Below are 25,250 nucleotides of genomic sequence, written 5' to 3'. Positions count from 1 at the left end.
TCAAATGGCCACATTTGCAATACTGTAGCCATCAATAGTTCCCTATAAAATTTTTAGCCTGCACTAATGTTCTGTCTCCTGTAATATCTCAAAGGGAGGAGGGGAGATGCATATATAGACATCAAAATGCAGGTGGCGGTCACATATGAAGCAACAACAAACTAAATGTGCAATGAGGTTTTAGCATACAGTCATAGTTAATATCACACCATATTTTTTATTCAAACAAGAAGCATGATGCTGAGTAGATTATGAATATTTGTAGCATTATATCTCAGATTATAATGATCAGGTTTTTAAAAACTGACTATCTCTCAATTGTGTAAGGCTCCTGGCTCAATTTCTTTGCTATTTTATAACCTTTCCTCTGTGCATTAGACTCTTTACTAGACTGTGGATGGATAAGAAATTTTTTAAAAAAAGCATTCATTTTAAATTAAGTTTTAATGTTTCTGTGCTCTTTGAAGCAGCAGCCACCTTCCCCACCTCTGCCTTCTGCAGCTCTCCTTAGCAAGAATCCTAGAAGCCTTCCTCAGACATCCTCTTGTGTCAACCACATACACGCTTCCCCCTCATAAGCACCGCCCACCCCAGCATGCATGCTCTCTTCATGTTTGTTCCACCGTTATTTGTGCCAGCCCAAACTGTACAGCCATGCCCTGTCTTTCTTGTCTAGTCCTTCAGTCTTTCTCTGGTGCCTAAATACTGACCTGAATGCCCTCTTTTGTGAAGTGAGGGAGGGAGGCAAAGGGTCAGGGGAAGAGGAGTGGAAGGGTGGGGACAGCACAATGCATGCAGTACATTCCTCCATCTCCAGCACAATCCTTCACCTCCCTCTGCTTATGTTGTTCTGGGATCACAGTGTGTCGGTGCCTAAGCAGGCTCTGATTACTCTGATCCTCAGTTCATCCACAACTGCCTCCTCAAGGCATGACCCTACATATGTAATGACTCCTTATGGGTGTTGCTTAACTGCATGAAAATGCTTCTTTAGTTCTACATTCAGAGCTTTCCTTTAACTCTTTTATTCACTGCAGCTTTTTTCCCTTCCTTTTTTTTCTTTTATTATATCACATTTTATTCTATTGTCTTTTTTTATTATTATAGAAAGTAATATTACACGTGCATTAACACCACCTACATAACTGACTTTTTAGGAACAGAGATCAGGCTGTTTGACTGTATGTCTAAAGTTATTTTAATTTTTAAAAGTTCTAGGGTACATGTGCACAACGTGCAGGTTTTTTTTTTTTTTTTTTTGAGACGGAGTCTCGCTCTGTCACCATACATGTGCCATGCTGGTGTGCTGCACCCATTAACTTGTCATTTACATTAGGTATATCTCCTAATGCTATCCTTCCTCCCTCCCCCAACCGCATGACAGGCCCCAGTGGGTGATGTTCCCCTTCCTGTGTCCAAGTGTTCTTATTGTTCAGTTCCCACCTATGAGTGAGAACATGCGGTGTTTGGTTTTCTGTCCTTGCCATAGTTTGCTCAGAATGATGCTTTCCAGCTTCATCCATGTCCCTGCAAAGGACATGAACTCATCCCTTTTTATGGCTGCATAGTATTCCATGGTGTATATGTGCCACATTTTCTTAATCCAGTCTATCATTGATGGACATTTGGGTTTCTTTACCCCAAGTAAGCCTATCTACTTCTTTTTTTTTTTTTTTTTTTTTTGAGACAGGGTCTAGCTCTGTCACCCAGGCTGGAGTGCAGTGGCCCAATCTCGGCTCACTGCAAGCTCCACCTCCCGGGTTTACGCCATTCTCCTGCCTCAGCCTCCCAAGTAGCTGGGACTACAGGCGCCCGCCACCTCGCCCAGCTAGTTTTTTGTATTTTTTAGTAGAGACGGGGTTTCACCGTGTTGGCCAGGATGGTCTCGATCTCCTGACCTCGTGATCCGCCCGTCTCGGCCTCCCAAAGTGCTTCTACTTCTCATTTTATGGCATGGTTTTCTAATTAATTCTACCTCAGTGCTTTTTTATGTACCATTCATCTCATCAGAAATGTCTTTCTTTTGACTGCTGTAATCTGTATTCATCAACTCCTTCTGCACCCAGGAAAAGAGAGGAGGGTTTTCGGCTTGATTCAATGTCATGTTGATCATTCTATTACTTGGGCAATTCTGTAGTCACTAGGGGTATCTCATTTCATGTTCATGACATATTTTGTTACTGTTTTATTTCTATTTCAACCATAAGCTTGTAAGTTTGCATAAACTAAAATTCAAAATTCCCAAATATGTGGTTAGAATGTTATTAGAATAATATGGATATTATTAGAAAATAAGAATAAGGTGCTCTTTAAAAATACACTTTCTGAAGCTCCCCACCCCAGACTCATGGAAATGAAATCTCTAACATTTAAGCTATGTAATCTATGTTTTTATTTTATATTTTTAAGAATGTTCTCTAATAAAATTTAATACAATAAAATTTCTGAGCTTGTATTGTGTACCATCAATTCAAATATCATATAAGTGACATTAGTTGAGAGTAACCTGATTTAGGTACACTCACCTTTCTGTCCAGGTTTGTAGATGGGTTTATCAGTTTGTACAAAGACCACGTTCTCTCTGGATCTGATTGCCACAGATCTCCTCTCTCCCAGGTTGAGAGTGGCTCCTTTAGCAGAAAATGTAATAAACGCCAGTGGGTCAGATCTGGCCTGAGGGACCTAGGGAACAAATAAACACTCCATGAAACTGATTTTTCGTTAAGAAATCTCTAGCACTGCGTGTTGGTATCACTAAAAGTTTTAATTCCTAATTTGTCATATTTATTTCTTCAATAACCAACCTTGTTTATTTCTCTTGCTTTGTCACTTCCTTACCTCACCATTTAAATGAATTATTTTGCCTTTCTTAAAACTTCCCTTTTCTGCACAAGATATATATCTTTTCTGCACAAAAGATATATATCTTTTTACATATCTTATTCCCTTCAACAATTTTCTATCATAAAATCAAATGTTTTGGCTCTTGCCCTTGTTACCATTTATGACTGTACTGACATCATGTCAAACTAAGGACTATATGATTATTTTAAAAATTAAAATAACTTGACGCATACAGTCAAATAGCATGATCTTTGTCCCTAAAATGTCAGTTATGTGGGTGGTGTTCACCTGTAATATTCTTTTCTATATTAAGCAGAAAGAAGCATTTACCTCAAAGTTGATGCATTTGAAGAAATTTTCTCCAGTAACATTTTCTTCAAACATTTTGGTTTGGACCTCACCATAGTTGAGGGAGACCGTCAAAACAACAGATTCGGTGAGATTAAAAAGCTGGGCACAAGCTTTATCCAAAGAGCCTTCTTGTAGAACAGAAGGAATCAGCAGAACATACTGCCTACAAAATTCAAGCAAGACCATTACAATTGAATGTGTCAATGATTAGTTACTTAGCAATTATTGTGTTAACTGAAGAATTTTTGAGTTTAAGTATGTTATTTTTAAATGTTAGAAATACATCAAATGGCTAAATCCGCATGAAACAGAAAGATGCTGGCCTATGAATTAAATTTTAAAGAGTCAAAAAGGAAATCCCAATTAAAAATCAGCAGGTAATTCGTCATTAGTTCTATAAAGGTTAACATCATCAGTGTTCTTATGCAATGCTTTTGCCCCCAAACTGGCACAGCACATTCTGTTTTATATTTGCCTACTATTTGTCCAGTTCCTTCCCCAGCAGCTGTCAGACACCTCTTCCTCAACATAAATATAGCACTGTTACAGCTCTTAATCAGCATTCTGGATATCTATGAGGCAGAGATGATGGTGCCATTCAAATTTGAAATTTACTATTCCCATGAGCATATTTTGTATTATATTGTAAAATGATAAAATTATTTAAAATCAAATCACTGCAATAAAAATGTAATGTTTAATTTTTTTTTTTTTTTTTTGGACAGAGTCTCCCTCTGTCGCCCAGGCTGGAGTGCAGTGGCATGATCTTGGCTCACTGAAACCTCCCCCTCCCAGATTCAAGTGATTCTCCAGCCTCAGCCTCCAGAGTAGCTGGGATTACAGGCTCATGCTACCACACCTGGCTAATTTTTGTACTTTTAGTAAAGACGGGGTTTCACTATGTTGGCCAGGCTGGTCTTGAACTCCTGACCTCAGGTGATCCACCCATCTCAGCCTCCCAAAGTACTGGGATTACAGGAGTGAGCCACTGTGCCCAGCCTGAATTTTTAATACCAAGCTCTATTTGCCTTCCATGTGAAATAATAAACTGTGTAATCACTTACACGTTTGGTGACAGAGAAAGAGACAGATGAAAGAGAAAAACACCCAGATGTATTATCTTCCACATCATGATCCAAGGAGATGAAGAAAAAGTCAATAGGTCGTGTCTGCTAGATCCATGTACAGGTCAATGTGCTAGGAGCCCAGATGTTCTCACTAGTCAGGGAAGCCAAGTATGGGACTATATATCCCTGCAGGAGATTTTGTCAGTATTTCCTGAGTCATTCTTAAAGTTTAAGACATGTTTAAATTGTAGCCACCTCCCAGTGTCTTACATGTCATCAGATGTGTCATCTAATTTACAAAAGTCTTGCATCAGCATTTCCTAGATATAAATTATGATGCCTATGAATGAAAACTTCAAGAACAAATTAAACCTAATTTCAGTAAATTCAGTTATTGTAAATTAATTTATATCTCACTATTATATCCTGGTTGAGAGCTAAATCTATTTTGAGAACTCAGTACCAATTTCTGGTTGGCAATGTTCCATATAGTTATTACAATGGAACAAAAATAATAAAGGCTTAAGGAAGCTCTCAATGAAAAAAATTAAATATTACTATGTATTTTTTATTACTAATTGTTGATGTTGTATTTTCCATACGATGTATTTTTATATACAAGTATCCTGGTAGGAAAGTTTATTGAAGCATTACTTTTTCTTGTTTTGCATTTCATTTTCTTCTTTTCCTTTACCAAAATTATTGACAGGTATTTTGTGTTTCTTTGTCTTTAGAGTTTTGACTAAATAAGATGCTCTTAGAAAACAGTCTCATGATTGCCGTGACTTTATCACGTATCACAAAGTGGTTTCATCGGGCTCTGCCTCTGACATTGCCCGTTTACTGAAAACAGCAAGAAATCTATTTTACCAACAGTTTTTTCCTAAAATTCAAGTTAATTATATCATATCCTCTTTAAAAATCCTTTAATGGTCCACTATTACTTAGAAGATAAATTCCAAACTCTTTAGAAAGTTTCTTAAGGTTCTTATCTAGCTTTAGCCCCCACTGCTTGCCCACAGACATTCTACTTTCTTCCCTGAAAACACCAGCAATGTGCCACACCCTTTCGTCTCCCATGTGTATTTGTGGGCTCAATCTTCTGTCCAGAACCTCTCTATGACTTCCTGTCTACCAGGTACATAGATCCTCGTTGTTCTTTGGTGATTCAGTTCAAACTTTCATAATTCCCAAACTGAAATTAGCTGTTGCTGCTTTTAGCTCCCATAACACGGGTACTCATCTCTATTAGAGGATGTCATGTCACACTACAAATATTTAGTTTTTATGTAATACATGCCACTTGGCTGTGGGAATCTCAGAGATACAGCCTGCATGTTTTATTCATTGTTGAATTTCCAATGGGTGGTATATGAATGCTAGCACCTCTTGAGTCAATCATGACTTTTAGTCAGTCTCAAGTTTTCCATAGAATCTTGTGTCTGTGTACAACTAACCATATTCTTAGGGAGCAAAATAGGAGAATATTAACTCTCCCAGGAGGAGAACTTCTTTCCATTCAGCCCATCCTATGCCGTGTTTGAAGTAAGCACTATTGACTCCCGGACTTTTAAAGAGAACCCATTATTGGGGTGTTAGTTTTCTATCCAGGGGTTGTACACGGGCTTTGTAATGTGGTGAGAAGCAGATGCATCTTTCTGACTGATAATATCTTCTGCTGGGTTCCCACTTCTGTATATTACAGAGAACTAGAAAAGATTAAAGCTAGTCATCATCTGTATTTAGGGTATGGTCAACTTAATGAGGCATTAGTTTTTGTTTTATTCTTACTGTATTTTCACCTAACCCTTTATAAAAAGCCTGTTATCATGCACTTCTTTACCTATGAAATTTTGGCCAAATCTAAAGACAATTGCCCTTAATCATTTGACTAAGACAGTGGACTTTATGCTTTCAATCTGCTCCTTCCTCTTTATATCCCAGTTGGCTAACAGTCTCAGATTAGTGACTACTTGTGTTATTCTCTGTGAAAAGCAACACCCAGACCGACCTCTCTTTATGTTTGCCTGTTACTGATTCCTTGGGGTTTCCTTGCCCCTTGCCACAACACTCATTCCAAAGTGTGAATCTAAAATGATCACTTACTATTTGAGGAACGCAGTCAGGCATGCACTTACATATAGAGCATCTTTATTAATTAAAATGCAGAATATAAATCATACCAGTAGTAGGGCACATCTGGAGATCAAATGCTTTCTCAGACTTTAGTAATCCATTACAATTTAGAAATCCAGACCCAACATCGATAACAGGAAAGTTAATGTAAGAAATTTCCAAAAGACAAATTAATACAAACGCTTGAATTTGTTGAGTAGAAGCTGGATCTTGCAGAACACTTATCTTTTGTAAGGAGAATGAAATTCATCTTTACAAACACACATACAATCTCATCTATCTGATTTGATTGAAGACATCATAATTATTAAATATTTGAATAATGACCCTCTGATAAATAAATATATGAGCATACTACATTGACTTGCATATACAAGAATTTTCTAGATTGTCAATTAGCACCTAAAATTTGGAATAAATGCCCTAACCTTCTATCTGAGACTCATGTTTAGAATTATGATTTATTTTCTTATTCCATGGAATTATAACACATATGGAGTAATTCTATTAATATTATTTATACTTGCCTCCAACTCTCTAAGTTACATCTGACTTAAGGTATGATTGTTCATTTTTTTAGATTTTTCCAGGGATCTCAAAAGTGAATTTTGTACATTAAACATTATCCAAATTGAGAGATAGATACAAATATAGACCTCCCTAATACACCTTCTAAATTTGGTAAAAGTCTTCTAACTGTTTAAATGTGAAACAGTAAGAATAACAGAAAGACATATGTACACGTGAACACAGACATACATAAGTTTTTTACAATACAGTAACAATGTTATTTGCATACAGGATACAGAGCAGTTGTTTCTAATTCTCAGTCTATGCATGGGAAATACCCTTCTACTGTGGGAAAAGATTTCATCATTTACTAGACAAGAAGGATCTCATTCATAAAGTTAAGGGCGTGGAGAAAGTGGGAAAAATGATGGTGTGGGTTGTCTATTAGGCAAACTGGGAATGCCATTTCCAGCATATGGAAAAAAAATCCCTCTTTATTCACACACATTCCAATGTTCACTTCCTTGTCCTGTAAAGCAGAGATGTGTTTCATTACAACTATAAAAGTGCAATGCTGGGCTAAAGCCTCCTTACCATTACTACGAAAAAGGATTATAAACAAAATCTAAATCAATGCTTCTAACTTTAAGATCATTGTTCTAATGTTTTAAAAGAATGCATCTGGGATGCCTTTTATTGTAATTTTTTTAACAGCAGTAATTTATTTTATGAAATTTTAAAAAATGAGTTCAGTAATTGTCAAAATAAAACACAAATAAGACGTAAGTCCAAGTCTGAGTATGTTGTGAATACGTTGGAATAATGTTATTAATAGATATTGTTTGCTTTTATGACAATGAATAGTCCTATATTTAATATAAGAAAACATTTTATATTCAAGATGCCTTTCCCTACAATGCAAAGTAACTGAAGTTTACAGGTAATATATACTATTAACAAATAAACAAGGCTGGGCACGGTGGCTCACGCCTGTAATCCCAGCACTTTGGGAGGCCAAGACGGGTGGATCACGAGATCAGGAGATCGAGACCATCCTGGCTAACACGGTGAAACCCTGTCTCTACTAAAAAATACAAAAATTTAGCCGGGCGTGGTGGCGGGCACCTGTAGTCCCAGCTACTCGGAAGGCTGAGGCAGGAGAATGGCGCGAACCCAGGAGGCGGAGCTTGCAGTGAGCAGAGATCACGCCACTGCACTCCGGCCTGGGTGACAGAGTGAGACTCCGTCCCCCCCCCAAAAAAATAATAAAAAATAAACAAGTAATATATACTCATGAAAAGTAAAAAGAAAAATAAGAAAAAGAATAAATTATGCTTCCAAGCTTAGTGAAGACCTATTCACTCTTCCAAAGTTAGTTTCAGTATATAACTTCTCTCCTGTGTTTTCACCACCTTTCTTGCTTCACTTTTTTAAAAGTATGATTCTTTAGGTAATATTGATCATTTTTGATATTAAGAAAACATAAAGCTTCTGGAAATAATTCAAATCATTTTGCAACCTGTGGCTGTCATCACTTTGCAAAGCATGCAGTGTTTCTTTGTAGCCAGTTGATGAAGGGCTTAGGGAGATTTGCCAGGAACTTACCATGAGTCATGGGACAAATGGGAACTTGTCCTTCCCTCTGCAGAACCTGTTCTTGAGAAGCCCTTTGTCCAGAGCCTCAGCAGGCAGTTGGTTCATACCAGCCAATGGTAAGCAATGCTCATCTGTTCTCTCCTTTAAGGCCTCTCTTTGTGTGAAGACTCACAAACACAAGTATCTGTGGTGGGGCTGTGTCATGAGGGCAGGCTCACAGTGCTCTCCTCTGAGTTACCATTACTGAACATAATCAGGGTGTGTAAACTTGTTTTATTTGGCATAAAAGCTATTACAACAAGTTATAAACATTTCCAGAGCTGCTTACTAGTGGAAGCACAGGTAATCTCTCAGGCAGAGTGTGGTTGGGACTGAATGCACTCTGTTGGGAAAGGCCTGTGGTAAATGCAACACCTTGGCACAAGAAAGTTATACTTTTGTTGTAGTGTAAACCAAAAATAAAATTCTAAGCCCCCCAACCAACAGCATGAACCCCTTCTGTCAGCCAAGGACATCCTACGGTAAATCTGAAACACTACTTCAGGCCACGATAGGAGTGGGAGGTCAGATGTATCTGACTATACCTTCCCCCTTTGGAATTCAGGCACTGCTAACCAGCATTAACATTAAAACAGAGACCTTAAGACAAAATACTCTTTGTAGCAATAAGACACCAACATGACAGACAACAAGACCTAAAAGAAATTGAAGTATTTTACCCCCAAATATATTTCTTTCTTTTTTTTTGCTTGAACATGATCATTTTTAAAAATTTTTACTTTAAGTTCTGGTACATGTGCAGAACGTGCAGGTTTATTGCATAGGTATACATGTGCCATGGTGGTTTGCTGCACCTACCAACCCGTCACATAAGTTTTAAGTCCCGCACCTAAAATATATTTCTTTGACATATTTTGAAACGGATCTGCACAGCTGTCTTTTGTGGGGAAAATCTACATTCTACAGAGAATCGTCTTCCTTTTCCAAGTCATTTACCTGATCCAGGAGAGACTTAACTGAGAGTCTGGCACCTTTTTAAGTCTGATAAGAGACATTTACAGTCTGTTCTCTCTGAAGCCTGCTACCCAGAGGCTTCATCTGCATAATAAGAATCTTGGTCTCCAAAACCCCTTATCTTAATCCAGACACTTCCTTCTATTGATTCCAGGTCTTTAGATAAACTATGTTAGCCGGGCGCGGTGGCTCACGCCTGTACTTTGGGAGGCCGAGGCGGGTGGATCACGAGGTCAGGAGATCAAGACCATCCTGGCTAACACGGTGAAACCCCATCTCTACTAAAAATAGATAAACTATTTTAATCGATTGCCAATCAGAAAATCTTTGACTCCACCAAGGACCTGGAAACACAGTTCCCTGCCCCCTTTGAGCTGTCCTGCCTTTCTAGACCTAACCAACGTGTACCTCAAATGTATTGATTAATGTCGTATGTCTCCCTAAAACATGTAGATTCAAACTGTGGCCCAACCACCTTGAGCGCATGTTCTCAAGATCTCCTGGGGCTGCGTCTTTGTGGGCAATGGTCATGCATATTTGGCTCAGAATAACTCTCTCCAAATATTTTACAAAGTTTGACTCTTTTCACAGGCAGTAGCTTTCAGAAAACTACAATTACTCAACCTGACTTTAAAATATTAACGTGTTAAGAATTTGGTTTGTGTGTAAAACATTCATTCCTTTCCTTGTAAGGTAGTTACAGAGAAGGACAAAGGCCTTAGAGCCTCATGGTGAGTGTTTGGATCTTGGTTCTACCACTTCTCAGATGATCAACCTTGGATGAGTTATTTGAATTCCCTGTGCTTCCCTTCCTTTGTCTATAGATGGGAATAGCCACAATACCATACCTTAAAAGTTTGTTGTGGAAATTGAACAAGTAATATATTTAAAGTGATTAGAACAGTGACTGATACCGTAAACACTGGGTAAGCCCCTACAGAGACTAAATATTACACCCCAAACCCCCCCCACACACCCTACAAAATTCTAGTCATAAAGAGCATTAGTATGAACAATGAATTGCTTCTGTCAGCCAAGTCCTCTCCAAAATGATTTTCCTGAAATCAGTATAGAAACAACTAAAAAAAAATGAGATGTCATAAGTTCTATATAATGATACCATAGAATAAAAGAGGAAAGGAATTGAAAAAGAAAAGTAAGAACATCTTTATCAGGTGCAAGTAACAGAATACCTAAATAATAGACTTTTTAAAAATCAAACATTTATAATCTCATTTGGCACAAATCCTGAGAATGGAGGACTGGCATTGGTTCAGCAGCTCACTCATGCCATCAAGGAGTTTCCTAAATTCTTTCCACTCTACTTCCTTGATGTGTCAGTATTATTTGCAATTTTGGCTCCTGAAGTAGCAAAGATTATTTCTTCCCAGCAATATCTCAATCTGAATGAACAGAGTGAGCAGAAAAAAAAATTTTCTTCTCCTACATCTCTCTTTTCTTTTCTTTTCTCTTCTCTCCTTCTTTCTCCCTCTCCTCCTCCTCCACCTTCTCTCTTTCCCTCTTCCTGGCCCCCACTTCTTTCACAAACTATTGCAGATGCTATATTAGGAAATTCTCCTGTATAGCTCCTTAGCCAGACCTGGTTGATATCTCTCATTGCTAGGCCAAAGTAGCTAATGCTGTGATGTACCCTCTAGATAATCCCCCTCACGGCAGAGGCACTTATGACCCTAGCTGCTAGGAATGTTGGTGGCTGTTGGCTGTCAGATGAATTCAGCTCTGAGAACTTCCCTCAGCATCAGAGAAACATTTCACCCAGGTTCCTCCTCCTTTGTAGGGGCAGCTCAGTGCACAATAATAGGTACTGTGTGTGTATAAATGCACGGCTCTGTTGCCTTAAATTAGGACAACTCTGAACAACCACCCCAACCCCACAGCTCCCCATGGGATATACTGAGAACTTTATTGTGACTGCCTTGTAGTACAACTCCTTTTCTGTACAATCCTGCTTCCTTCATCCTCTACAGGTATTGATCTTTAGAATTCTCTCCAATAAACCCTCTACCCACAAATCTCCATTTCAGAGTCTCCATTTTGTGGAACCTGATCTGTGGATTCCAATCACTATAAGAGGGGATTGTGATAATATGATCGACTTAAAAAACAAAATCATGATTCATCTGAGAGCACTTGAGTCCTGAGCAAAATACACATTCTCTAAACTTAAAAAGAAGAAGAAAATCTCATGGGTGAGCAACCACAAACACAGAAAAGTGCATTGTTCAAGACACTTTATTTTGCCGTTTACATTGTGTTGGACGGATGGGAAGGAGTGAACAGAAAGTTGTGAGCAAGATAAAAATACTAAAATGTCATTCTTTGGTACAGTACAAAGAAAATGAGAGCTCACAAAGATCAGTGACCAGCAAGAACAATTATGACATTAACATGGGCAGAGTTCCCTAAAAGAAGAATCCAGAGATGGTCTAAGCAGTGCTTCTCAAACTTTATACCTACCCAATCTGAGGACGATCTTGTTAACATGTGGATTCTGGTTCAGCATATGTGGGTAGGACCTGACATTCTGCATTCATTTCCAACAGCCTCCCAGCAATGCAAATACTGCTACTCTTCTGACCACACTTGGAGTAGCAAGGCTCTGGAGCCTTTGAACCCCAGTTCACCATTACATATGGCTGGGGAAGCTTTGAGTAGCCTTGATATCCAAGCTATGACTTTAGATCAAGGGATTTAAATTGTGGTCTTGGGCCTACTAGTACCAGTGTCACTTGGGATCCTCTTAAAAATACAAGTTCTTGTGCTTCAACCGATCTATTGAGTCAGAATTCCAGGAATGAGTCTCAGCAATCTCACCATCTGGGTGATTCTGATACACACTAGAGTTTGAGAACCACTGCCTTGCTTTGGCAATCCTATTAAGTTGGTCTAAGTGAGACATCAGCAAACACATTAAAAACAAACAAATTTAAAAAGCCTAGGCTCCTAGCATGTTCAAGGAAAGTCCACCCAAGAAAAAAAATGTGACCTTCTAGCACACTTGTGCTAGAGGTTTAAGAGAACAAATCCAGCTTATTTTGGCATATGATGTCCCTTATGGGATGAAAGAAATGGGTAACTTTTTTTCTCCCTAAGTAAGTAAAAGATCAATTTTCAGTCCTCAGTTTCCTGGACTCACTTGCAGCACTGGACACTGTTGACTACTCCTTTTCCCTGACAGTTTTTGACCTGGCTTCCAGGCGACCACACTGTTTTGGTCTTCCTCTGACTTCACTGGTTTCTCTCTCACAATCTCCTTGGCTGATTTCTTCTCAATCTGCTTCTCCCAACCTCCACATATTCAAGAGCTTCACAGGAAAGGCCCCAATTCTCTTCTCTATTCAGACTCACTGCCTGAGCAATCTCTTCCCATCCCACAGTCTATGTGCTCACAATTCCACAATTTGTATTTTTTTAGCTCAGAGCTCTTTCTCTCAGACTCCTATACTGATTGTCCAACCTCCAACCTGATGTCTCCATTTGAGTATATAAAATCAAAAGCTCAAAGAAGAATTATTAGTCTTCTACCCCAAACCTATGTCAGCCATGGCATAGCTCAGGTAATGGCAATTCTTTCTGTAGAATTAGCTCAGGTCAACAGCATGGGAATGATCTCTGATCACTTTTTTTTTTTTCTCATTCCTTGTATTCAGTCCAGGAAATCATACTGGTTTTACTTTCAAAATATACCTAGAATCTATTGCTTCTTACCAGCATCTCCCCTGCTACAACCCAGGTCCAAGCCACAATCACCTTTTGCCTGGATTATTTTCACAACCTCCTCCAGATCTCCTGCACTTCTACAGCCTATACTCAACACAGCAGCCAGCTGATTATTTTAAAATGTAATCAGATCAGGCCACGGCTCTATCCAAAACCCTGCAATCATTCCCAGTTTTGCTCAGAGTGAAATCTAAAGCCCTAACAATGATCCTTGATCCCCTACCTGGTTTGGTGCCCCAACAGGGTTCTTATCTCTCTGCCTACTACTGTATCCTCTTTGCTCCAACTACTCTAGTGCTATGCTAACTAAATTGTTGTTTCCCAAACACACAAGACACACCTTAACTTTATGGGCCTTGTTTTTTTCTAGCTGATCCCACTGCCAGGCCTAGTCTTTCCTTAGATGTCTATGTGGCCAACTCCATAACCTCCTTCATGCCTTTGCCCAAATGTTACTGCCTCAATGATATCAACCCTAAGCCTTGTGTTTAGCTTTCCAGTCTTCTCACCTCCCAGAGTGTTCTATGTCCTCCTGCCCTTCTCTACATTTTATATTTTCCATAGCACTTATAACCTTTTAATTTCCTTGACTTTGCTTATCCATTATGTTCATTATTATGTTTGTACATTTCATTTGATTGTATCATACGTATTGTTTGTCTCCCCCCATTAGAATGCAAGCACCACAAGGGCAGCTGTTTTTGCTATTTTCATTCATTGATATTTCCCAAACACCAAGAAGAGTATTTGGCAACTATCAGCATTCAAGACTGGTGGTCTGAACTAAAGCAGCATGGCAGTGCTGGATAAAAGCATGTGGATCTATGAGTCATTCAGGAGGTAGATCAACAATTGTCAATTATCAACACTGATAGAAAAGAAGATGAGAGAGAGAAGGAGGTAAAGTTGATCCTTAGGTGATGGATGATGATATTGCCACACCCTGAGGCAGGGATCTAAGTTGGAGAAACTGGTTTGGAGTAGATTATGGATCCTACTGAGGTGCCTGTGGGACATTCAATTAAAGAAGCACCTTAGGCAGTGGGATATATGCAACTGAAATGTGAATATAGAGGCATATATTTGGGATACACAAAAATACAGATAGTAACTGAAATGCAGGATATTTAATGTGTATAGTGAGAAGAGAGTTTGCAATAGAATCATGAGAGAATTATTTAGTAGTAAGAGAAAAGTGGAGACAAAATGAAGATCAGTAAATATCCAGAAAATGAGAAGGAAAATGTGATTGTTATGTGATTATTATGGGAATATAATCTATATCTTTAGGATATGGATATAATCCATCTTTAGGATATGGATTATATGTTGGAAGGAAAAGAAAACAATAAAGAGAAAGAGGCTGAGGATAAAGAAGAGAAAGACAACAAAATTGATGGAATGAGAAGGTGGCCAAAGAGGATGAGATTTCTAGAACACAACAAAGGAGATGTTAGTGTTAAGCATTTCAGCTACTCATTAAATGTATATATATCTATATGTATATACACACACATATATACACATATGTGTGCATATATACACACATGTGTACATGTATGTATACATATCTGTGTGTATGCACATGTGTGTATATGTGTACACATACACATATTCACATGTATGTATGTGTATACATATATACATTCACGTATGTATATATGTATATACATGTGTGAATGTATATACATATATACATGTATGTATGTATATACATACATATGCACACACATAGTTTATCTCAAATTGCAAGAAAGTATGTGATTACTGTATAAGAAAATGATAGACACAGTTAATTATTATTCCCATTGTTCAAAGTACTTTTGCATGGAGCACGAAGGGTGGACATAAAAGTGCCATGTGATGCTTCAATAGCACAAACCTTCTCCAAATCACAGCTATACATTCTCCATGAAATATTCCATGGTGGTCTACTTTACTAAAGACCTCTTCTTAAACACACACATGCACACATACACAATCATACGAATATAATCACATCAAAGCTTGGCACTTCCCATTCAACACTCCTGAATTAGAATGTTTATTATTTACTTTCAAAATTTGGACCAGGAAAATGACTTTAGTACTCTGTTTAAAAAGAAACTGGGGAAAGGTTTTATTGAAAAGGGCAAATAAGAGAGCTGTATTGTTCATCTACCCTCATCTATTCTTTAGATGGTATTTTTCTCTCAGTTCCTTAATACCTTCCATACTCATTGTGACAGTGAGAATTTTCCACCATAAACATTAAATCCAAGACTGTTTCTTTGCCCTGAGTTATATCAAATAGCTGACTTCGTTATGCCTTCCTTGCTTGCTTATAATTTGAGGAGCAATTTTATTATGTAATCAGGCTAACTACTAAATACATAAGTAAAATGGGAACTGAAAATTTATTATTTACTTGGGAAAAAAAAAGTTTCCCATAACCGGGTGTTATGTACCACAAAGTATACTCCCTTCATTTTCCTTGAACCTTTATCACAAATTGCACTAGAAGAGTCACTCACAATTTCCTTACGTGGAGTCTCTGAAAATCCACAGGGCCTAGGGTACTTTAAGAATATATAAGTCAGGCTGAGCATGCTAGCTTACACCTGTAATCCCAGCACTTTGGGAAGCCAAGGCAGGGGCGTCGTTTGAACCTAGGAGATAGAGCCAGCCTGGCAACACAGTCTTTACAAAAAACACAAAAATCAGCTGAGTGTGGTGGTGCACACCTGTAGTCCCAGCTACTCAGGAGGCTGAGGTGGGAGGATTGCTTGAGCCTGGGAGGCAGAGGCTGTAGTGAGCCATGAGTGTACCACTGCACTCCAGCCTGGGCAAAAGTGCAAGATTCTCTCTTTCTTTCTCTCTCTCTCCACATATATATGGACTCTATTATATATTATATGTGTAATATATATTATATAGAATATATATTCTATATAATATACAGAATATATATTCTATATAATATACAGAATATATTATATTATATATAAATATATTTTATATATAGACCATATATATGAAAAGATACAACAAATATATGGATATCTCTATTCTTAACACAATGAAATCAACTTATGTGACACCAACATGGACGGACACTAGCTGTTCACCTGTGATAAATCAATGAATGAACATGTTAATTAAAGCCTCAGTTGTAATTTAGACACTCTATGCTTTTTTTTCCTACTTCTCCCCTATTCTTTGATGATCTTTATGTTAGGTTTATTGTGTTTTATCTCTAGGGGACTATCAGTATATCTATATATTTGTCAATAAAACTTATTCTCTTATCCTATAACAACACGGCTTCCATCCCAGTTCCTAGGGATTGGGGGGTAAGCCCAAGTGACAGGAACAGTATGTATTATCAGGGTTCTCCAGAAGGACAGAAAGAATAGGATTGATGTATATATAAAGGGGAGATTATTAAGGAGTATTGATTCACACAGTCACAAGGTGAAATGCCACAGGAGGCCGTCTGCAAGCTGAGGAGCAAGGAAGCCAAGTCTGAGTCCCAAAACTTCAAAAGTAGGGAAGCCGAAGTGCAGACTTCAGTCTGCAGCGGAAAGCCCAAGAGCCCCTGGCAAACCACTGGTGTAAGTCCAAGAGTCCAAGAGCTGAAAACCTTGGAGTCTGATGTTTAAGGGCAGGAAGCATCCAGCACGAGAGAAAGATGAAGGCTGGAAGACTCAGCAAGCCAACTCCTTCCACTTCTTCTGCCTGCTCTTTCCAGCTGGCTGGTAGCTGGTTGGATGGTGCCCACCCACACTGTGGGTAGGTCTTCCTGAAGGTGGGTCTTCCTCTCCCAGTCCATTGACTCAAATGTTAATCTCTTTTGGCAACACCCCGAAATGCCCAGATACACCCAGAAACAATAATTAGCATCCTTCAATCCAGTCAAGTTGACACTTAATATTAACCATCGCAGGGCAGAACTTCAGCCAGTGTGGAGTGCATAGAGTTTGCTGCAGGAGTGTCTGTAATGGAGCATGGCCAGGGTTGCCCACAACCCTAGGCTTTACTTGCTCCCATAGGAGACTTTAGTCTTAGGGAAACTATTAGACCTGAACTCTGCAGGACAGTCTTGAAAATGAAATGAGGTCAGTCCAACCTGAGCATCCGTTTGTCTGCTGGCCTCTTCTGGGGCCCCAGACTGGTTGCACCTGCTTGCAGTGCACCCCCAGGTACCTCCTGGGGGCATTCATTATAGCTCCTGAGCTGGTGGACTTCACCTGACCAGTAGAGTGCTCCAACAGAGCAGCCCTCACAGACATGTACTAGCCTACCCATTCCCTCCCAAGTGCAGCATCTCCCATACCATTTCTCAGATTTCTACTCACCCATGATCACCCCTGACATTGCTTTGTTTGCATTCCCTCCCCCACCAATGTGCATGTGCACGTGCACCCCACCATGCCACTACTGCTGGCATGAGTGCACATCACGCCCCTCCTCCCTGCCACACTGCCACTGTCATTGAAGTGTTTGCAGGCAGAGAATCCACCAGCCCAGCTCCTGCTAGTGCCTTGCTCCTGTGCCCGTACCTACACTGTTAATGGCGTAAAACTAGGCATGGAGAACAGCAGACTCACCCCTGCTGTGAGTGGCCACTGCCATCCACATGAATGTGCAGAGGGCACACATGGTCCTGCACCCACCAGCACCCCATCCCCATGCTAACACCGCTATCAGCATGAAAGCGTACAGTCACCAGGACTCCTGAACCGCATGAACTAGTGCAAAGAGACAGGTCTCAGGCCCTGGCTTTGTTACCTGGCTCCTCAAGGTTAGGAACCTGATGTGCTGGAGGGACCAAGGTGCCCGCCGTCCCATTGAGTTTTGCTGCCACTACTGCTGCTGGGAACACCTGCACAGAGGCTGGCACCCCAGCACCCAGTAGTACCTTGCTGAAGCTGACAAGCATGCGCCCCATACCACACTGCTGCTGCTGCTGCTGGTGGCACGTGTGAATGAGGAGGAATCCTGCTGCCACTGCACCGCAGGTGCTTTGGCTGGCACCACCCATCAGCATGCTGTGATCAGCAGTCTGGGAGCACCTTGGTCCCTCCAGGTGCTTGGTCCCTCACCTTGTTCCTTTCCTTCCCACCCCTCACTGTTCAACAAATAACTTGAATGCATTCAGTTTGTAAAGCACAGTGCTGGGCCCGTGGGAGCTAGAGACGAATCAGAAAACACACATCCACTCTCAAAGAGATTCAGGGCTCCCGGGAGGTAAGAAATGAACATCAATAAGCACAACACCCCACAAGCCTTGGTTTCACATCTGTTTAGCAGCAGCAGGACCTTAAGGAGGTCACTAACAGGTCAATGCCTCAGCTTCTTCCACTGAAAACCAGGAATGGTCACTTCTGCATCACGGAATTACCTTGAAGGTGAAAAGGAGCTGGTGATGTCTGGTGCTCCTGTCCTGGCTGACACAGCCAGGTCCTCAGCATTTGCTATTATTGCCTGTAAGATGGGGAGCAGTGAGGGGCTCCAGGCACTCAGGAAACCCAGAACTCCCACAAGCAGGCAGGGCGGGGTAGGCGAAATTTCAGGGAGGAGGCAGTCTAGAGCAGATCACGGAGAGGGACGCTCCAGGCTTGGGAGACAGACACTCTGCAAGAGAACGCCATGGAGGACGAAGCAGCAGAGCAACAGCAAGCAGCACCTCTGGCTGGAGCTGTGCCTTTAAAGGAGGCGTTGTAGGAACCATGCTCCTCTTGGGGTGGCAGAGGGATGGCCAGGACCATGCCTGGGCTCCCTGTTCAACCATCTCCAAAGATGACATTCCCCATGAGAATGTTTCCTATGAAGCCGGGCCAGCCCTTGACCTCTGCAGGGCTGCCACTGGCCCTGGCTCATCAGCAGCAGCATGCCAGTCCCTAGAGGGTGATGGTGAGAAGGGAGCAGAAAGCGCCCACTCCTCACCCAGATTCACTGCTTCTCCTCGCCTGCCTCTGTCATGACCCCAGGGAAGCAGACCCTGAACAGGGGACCTGGCCTTCACCTTTATCTTCTCCATTGTGGGATAAAAGACCACCCATTGGGCGCAGTGTACACTGCTCCCCAAAACCATTGAAGTAAAAACTAAAGGATGATCTGCTCATTATGCAGGCTGCTTGGGGGCCACCACATGCCAATGAGTAGAAGGAGAGAGAAGGAAGGATGGAGGAAGTAAGGACAAGGGGAAAGGGGAAAGAAGGAAGGGGAGCAGGGCAAGAAGAAGAAAGGGAGGGAGGAAAGGACCAAGAGCCTTGCAGAGAAAATTCCCCCTTTTTCTGAGGAAAAGCGCTGGGCAGTGGCGCGGCTTCTTGGATGAAGATGTTGGGCAGGGGCTGACGGGCGACGGCAGATGACAGCATCCAAACTTCCACACACAGAGTCTGTCCCATCCTCTTCCCCGTGCTGTCTCAAACCCTCCTCCTGTCTTGTCATCTGTATCACGGGAAGCAGGTGACATATCTGGCCCAGTATTTTGGGGCCTAGCTTCTCCCAGGTGAAGAGGGGGCAGACGCAGGGACAGGAAGAGGTGGCTGGGAGGGGCTGGTGGGCGGGGCTGAAGAGAGCCTGGGAGGTGCTTTCTGCAAGCTCCCCAGCTGCAGCAGAGCAGGAGGAGGGAGCACAGCCTGGAATTGCTAATTTGCCAGAACCTCACCTGCCTGGTCACAAGACACAGGTGCCAATGACGCCAGGGTCCAGTCTGGGGCCTGAGATGGGGTGGTGGGGAGGGGAGAGACAGTCTCTCTTCTGTCCACCTGTCTCTTCTGTGCAGGAGGTTTCCGAGCAGGTGAAGCACATTGAAAGGGGGAGGTTCTAAACTCGTCACGTTCCCATCGAAAAAGCCCATGGAAAATGAAAAGCCCAGACACTTGCCCATTCCATTGCCACAGGAAGGGGGCAGGTGGCGCAGAGCAGTGTAGGTGCTCCCCACACCACTCCCAATTATCACGGACTCCTCCGTTTCCTTCATTCTCCTTCCCAATCTGCCACTGTGTCCCGTGGTTGGTCTCTTTGAATGTCTCGTCCAGCCCTCCTGGCTTGCAAGTCCCCTGATTGCAGCCTCATCCCCACCACGTCCTGACTATAGCAACAGCCTCTGTGTGTCTCTGCCATCTGCTCTCTCTCTCTCTCTCTTCTTGTCCCCTTTGGGACAGGTGCTTGATGAACCTTCCCCAAACTCTTCTGACCCATCCGTGCCCTGCTCAGGACCCAATCACAGTTCCCTAACACTCCTGAATCAAACTTGAAGTCCTGTCCTGAGTACCCCATGGGCCTTAACTCACTCATCCCAACTTCACTCATTACCTTGCCCCACACCCTGCTAGGGAGCCTCCCGTGGCACCGTGGAGGACGCAGAGGAACCAAGGCAAAGCTCCTGTGGCACCATCCAGAGAGACCAGGACCACAGGCATATGGAAAGTCAGCCTCCAACACCCTGCTCTGCAGGGAAGGAGCTGAGTGCAAGGGAGAGGCAGCGCTGTCTGTGCTCCCCGTGCAGAAGTTGTAGCCCCAGCCCAAGTGCAGGTCGGCCTCCCCGGCAGCCTGTCACACTCTGAGTTCCCAGCCACTTTCAGGCTTCTCTCCAAGCCTGTGGCCTCCATTTCTAGACCCCACCACAGGACCTGCACACCAACCTTGCTACCTTAGCCCCCTCCTCCAGGAGCCTGCCCTGTGTGGAGTAGGCACGTGGTTTTCCTCTCCAGCACCTATTTCCTCCTTACTTAAGCAATGGCCCCATTTCTTCTGGGGAATCCATCTCAGTTCACGAGCCTCAGATCGGGCTGCCCCCAGAGCTCCTCAGTCTAAGCCAATCAGTGTGTCATAGTCCCTGGCCTCAGCAATGGATTCTGGGACAGACATGAGGACCAAGCCAGGTGGGATGAGTGAGTGTGGCTTCTGGAGGAAGTGGGGACACAGGAGAGCATTCTTTCCTGCCAGACCTAAGTCATGAGTCTAGCCCCACTGGTTGTCACCTCACCACCGTGAGAGCAAGGCCTGTCTGGGAATGTTGCCAGCCCAAAAGAAGCAAGCTGACATGGAAGGAAAGCAATCCAGGCCCGGATGATGTCGTGTAAGCCCTGAAACTCCGAAGCCTGCTCTACTGATTGGTTACTTGTTGCTCAACCTGGTTTGGAGAGCTCTGACTGACAGGGTGCCATCAATTTTTAGTGATTTCTCTTCCCTGTAGACCTCTGGAAGCCTGTGCGGTTCATGCTATGCAATGAAGAATCAGCCTCGCCCTGTGCTCTCCCGTTCCCGCCTCTCAGCTCCTAAGGACATCGTGTTGGCCCCATCTTTGGTGTCTCTCAGGGTCCAGCACAATGGGGAGCACACGGTGGGAGATGGATGTGGTACCTGGAACTCGGGTGTGAGGAAGCTGGGACACAGGCCCAGGGTTCTTGAGAGATATCCTCCCCTCCCTGGGCTGTGCCAGCCACTTGGAGAACCTGCACCCACTCTCAATGAACTCAGCACTCCCTTCCCCAGGATACGCCTTCCTGCCCATCTCTCCTCATCCCATCCCTGGGCAGGGGACGTGCAACTGTCTACAGGTGCCAAGTGCCAGGATGGGAAAGGAAAGCCACCAAAAATCTAAGGCTGCCCTCAGAGAAGGGCAAGCATGCAGTCCTCATCTTGATGAGGAAACATAATTTCGGAGGGAATAGTTTTGCCCTCCATTCCAAGCGCTGGACATGAGGAGGCCATAATCTGGGGCTGATGGCTCTTAAAGACTTCCGTCCTCTTGCCGAGGCATCCCTTGGGTACATTTAGCACAACAATAAGCACAAAGGAGCATCCGACACTTTCTGTAACTGCTGCTGGCAGGTTAATAAATGGCCACCACGGGCAGTCAACGAGTAGAGATTATCAACAGGTAAGAGCGAGCATTTCCTGAAGGCTTCCTAGGTGCCAGGCACTGTTCCATGCCTTTGCATGTTTTAATTCACGTGATCTTTGCAACAGTTCTATCAGGAAGATGCCATGATTACCAGTTTCACAGATGAGAACATGGAGGCTTAGAGGGATTGAATAAGTTGCCGAGGGAACAGAGCAAGCAAATAGGGAAGCCGGATTTGAGCCAAGGCACTGGCTCCAAGGCAAGCCCTCAGCCAGTTCAGTGCGAAGCCTCTTGTTTACAGGGACTTTGTAGACAGGCTTGAAGCAGGCCAGTGAGTCAGTGGGCAGGGGAGAGGCAGAACAGTTAAGAGGATCTGGAGGCAATGATCATGCTTCATCCTCCATTTTTCAGTTTGGGAGGGCTTCCAGGAAGAGGTGGGCTTCCAGTTGGTGACAGAAGAGGAGGCTGCACAGTGAAGGAGCAGGGACTCCAGATCTGGGGACGATCAGTTGTGGGCTGGGGTGAGGGTGGCTTGGACCAGGAGAGGGACCTGAGTCAGGCAGTCATATACTTCATGCTGGGATCTCGCATGCAAGGCACAGCCTGAGGTCCCGGGAAGAAGACCAAGCTTCATTTCCGGTTGCTTGCAGCCAAAGACAGGACTTGTGTACCCAACAACCCCTGGGACCTTTGCAACAGGAAACAGTAAACACCATTCACTCATTCGAGTTAGATACACTGACAGAAAAGTCACTGGAGCCCAAGGGCTGTGCGGGGTCAGTGCTGCCAATACAACAGGCTGCAGCCCTCCCGCTCGGCTCCCTCAACAGCCTCTCTGCACTCCAGCCACACTGGCCTCCTTTCAAGTCCTCCATCTCAGGGCTGTAGCTCATGGGCTTCCTTCTTTCTGGAATGTTCTTCCTGACCTACCCACTCACCCTCAGATTTTACCACAAATGCTATTTCCTCACATCCACCTTCCCTGATCCTCAAGACCAAGCCAGGCTTCCCATGACAAGCCTCGCCGCACCTCATCTCCCCTCCACAGAGGCGGTAATAACCCACAGAACCCAGGGCCAAGATCCCCGGCTTTGAACCCTGGCTCTGCCACTCGGCTACGTCTCTTTCTGTGCCTCAGTTTCCTCATCTGTAAAATGGAGATAACAGCAGTGCCTGCTCATAAAATGTGGCAAGGGTTAAATGAGTTAATGCAGTCAGATCAATGGTGGAGCATGGTTAACGCTCTATGAATATTCGTGACTATTATAAATAGGCCTTATCACAACTGTAATTAAATAACTGCTCATGCATTGGTTATTTAGGTCTGTCTCTCCTGCCGGCATATGCACTCCAGTTGGACAGGGATACTGCCTTATTCATCACTGGATTTATAGGGATTTTTCTCAGTGCCTGGCACACAGGCACTATTGGGTAAATCTTTTCTGGCTGCAGGAAAGAGTGAAGGACTAGCCCCCTCCCCGTGGGAGGAAGAGCGTGAGTTTGGAGAGCAGAGACAGCACAGGAAACCAGGAAGCAAAATGGGGCGGAAGGGAGTAAGCTCTTGGGCTCTCAGGAGCAAAAGCTTCCAAGCCGGGCTCTCACCTTGGCCCCTCCCACCCAGGGAAGCCAGCTGGGTCCTCCAGGACCAGGAATCCCCAAAGGGACTGCTCCCAGAGGGTGTATTGTTGGGACTGGAGAGAGGACTGCCCAGAACCACCCCCTCTGAACAGGCAGGGGTGGGTGGCAGCTCCCACCTGCTCAAGATATCTCCGGAGACCTTCTGCAGGCACTGCAGGGCATCCGCCACCTGCTGGACGGCCTCCTCTTCCTGCAGGTCTGGTGGGATGAAGGGCAAGGCGTAGGTCTGAGCTGCCAGGAAATGCTGGGTCCTCGCAGGAGTCATGGTGTCTGTGGGTGGGAGCCAGAGCATCAGAGCCACCCATGTCCACCGCACCCACCCCACCACGGGGAGGGTGGTGTTGAGACAGCACGGCCCCCATCCCAACTGTGTGCACAGCTTCAGGGAGGTGGGAGGGGGAGGGCAGACAGAGCATTTGGTGGGAGTCCAGGATCTCAAAGGAGATGGGATTCTGCTGATGGCTGCTGAGTGGATGAGGGAGGGAATGGGCAGGACCAGGGACCGGGGAATTGGTAGGGACAATGGAAGTGCTCGGAGAAGAGGCAACTTTTCCTCATCCCTTATAAAGTGCTTGGTACCTGCCAGGAATCCTGTCCATATGTGATCTCCCCACCTTGGGTACACAAGAAAGGAGCCCCCGCTGCAGAGGAAAACAGAGGCTGGACACAGGGATACATGGGCAGGGTGGTGGTGGTGAGAGAATTGCCCGAATCAACTGCCAAATGGTGCCCAGGTTGGAAAAGCAAATATGCACACATGGGTTCTTCCCACTTTAACCCTGAGGAATTCGAGGCCTGCTTCTGAGACAGACTGGGCAGGGGCTAGTGACTCTAGGTACAGGAGTGTCCAGGTGCTGCTCACCCAGGCTAGAGCTTAGGGAGCCAGAGGAAGGAGGTACATGCAGGGGTGCAGGACAGGAGGGAAAAACACTCCTTGAATTGCAAGGTGAGGGCAGAATCTATTTACACTGGGTTGAATTAACTCCTCCCCTTGATGCCACTACAGCAGGAATCACATGGCAGATGGCACCGATTTGATTGACAAGAGACATGCCAGGAAGAATATTAAGGCACCAGGCCCCATAATTAGGCCTAATCACAGCCTGTTGCTTGAAAAGGGTATGAAGGACATTCATCAGGCCTGGCACTGTGCCCTAGACCTGCTCTCCTGGGCACTATAGTGGGGCCCTCCATGGCAACAGAGGTGTGGGTGGGCCTGGGTGAGTGTGGCAGGAAATGCCTAGGAGGCTCTACTTGGCCTTAAAGGGCTGGGAGACCTTGGGTAAATTGCCTCCTCTGAATCTCTGGTCCTTTCCATTTTCCATTCTCCAGGCTGAGAACTGCACTCTGACACATGGTTATTCCCAATAATAATAATAATGTGTGTATCATACACAATGCACTGCACCTCTTCACCACGATGGTGCCTACTCCTCTGCTCCCCCTGCCGGCTTCCTCAGCCCCTTCTTCTACCCTGATGGCTCTCTCCTAGCCTCCTCAGGCCAGCACTTTCC

At 43.6% G+C, this 25,250-nt stretch overlaps 1 protein-coding gene across 1 annotated transcript in view; it reads right to left on the bottom strand.

Moving 5' to 3' along the window:
• The window catches only part of LOC111526591 (ovostatin-like), a 113,825-nt gene that overhangs the window by 68,911 nt on the left and 19,664 nt on the right, over nucleotides 1-25,250 (bottom strand). Inside the window, exons 2-4 of the mRNA XM_023192341.2 lie at nucleotides 23,853-24,006; nucleotides 3,175-3,358; nucleotides 2,526-2,682 (exon numbers count right to left, since the gene is read on the bottom strand). Coding sequence (XP_023048109.1) covers nucleotides 2,526-2,682; nucleotides 3,175-3,358; nucleotides 23,853-24,006 — 495 coding nt within the window. The remainder of the gene's footprint in view (nucleotides 1-2,525; nucleotides 2,683-3,174; nucleotides 3,359-23,852; nucleotides 24,007-25,250) is intronic.

Source organism: Piliocolobus tephrosceles, chromosome 10 (assembly GCF_002776525.5).
Source record: "Piliocolobus tephrosceles isolate RC106 chromosome 10, ASM277652v3, whole genome shotgun sequence".
Taxonomy (NCBI): Eukaryota; Metazoa; Chordata; class Mammalia; order Primates; family Cercopithecidae; genus Piliocolobus; species Piliocolobus tephrosceles.
The sequence above is the reverse complement of the archived record's forward strand: the minus strand, read 5'-3'. Positions and strand labels throughout refer to the sequence as shown.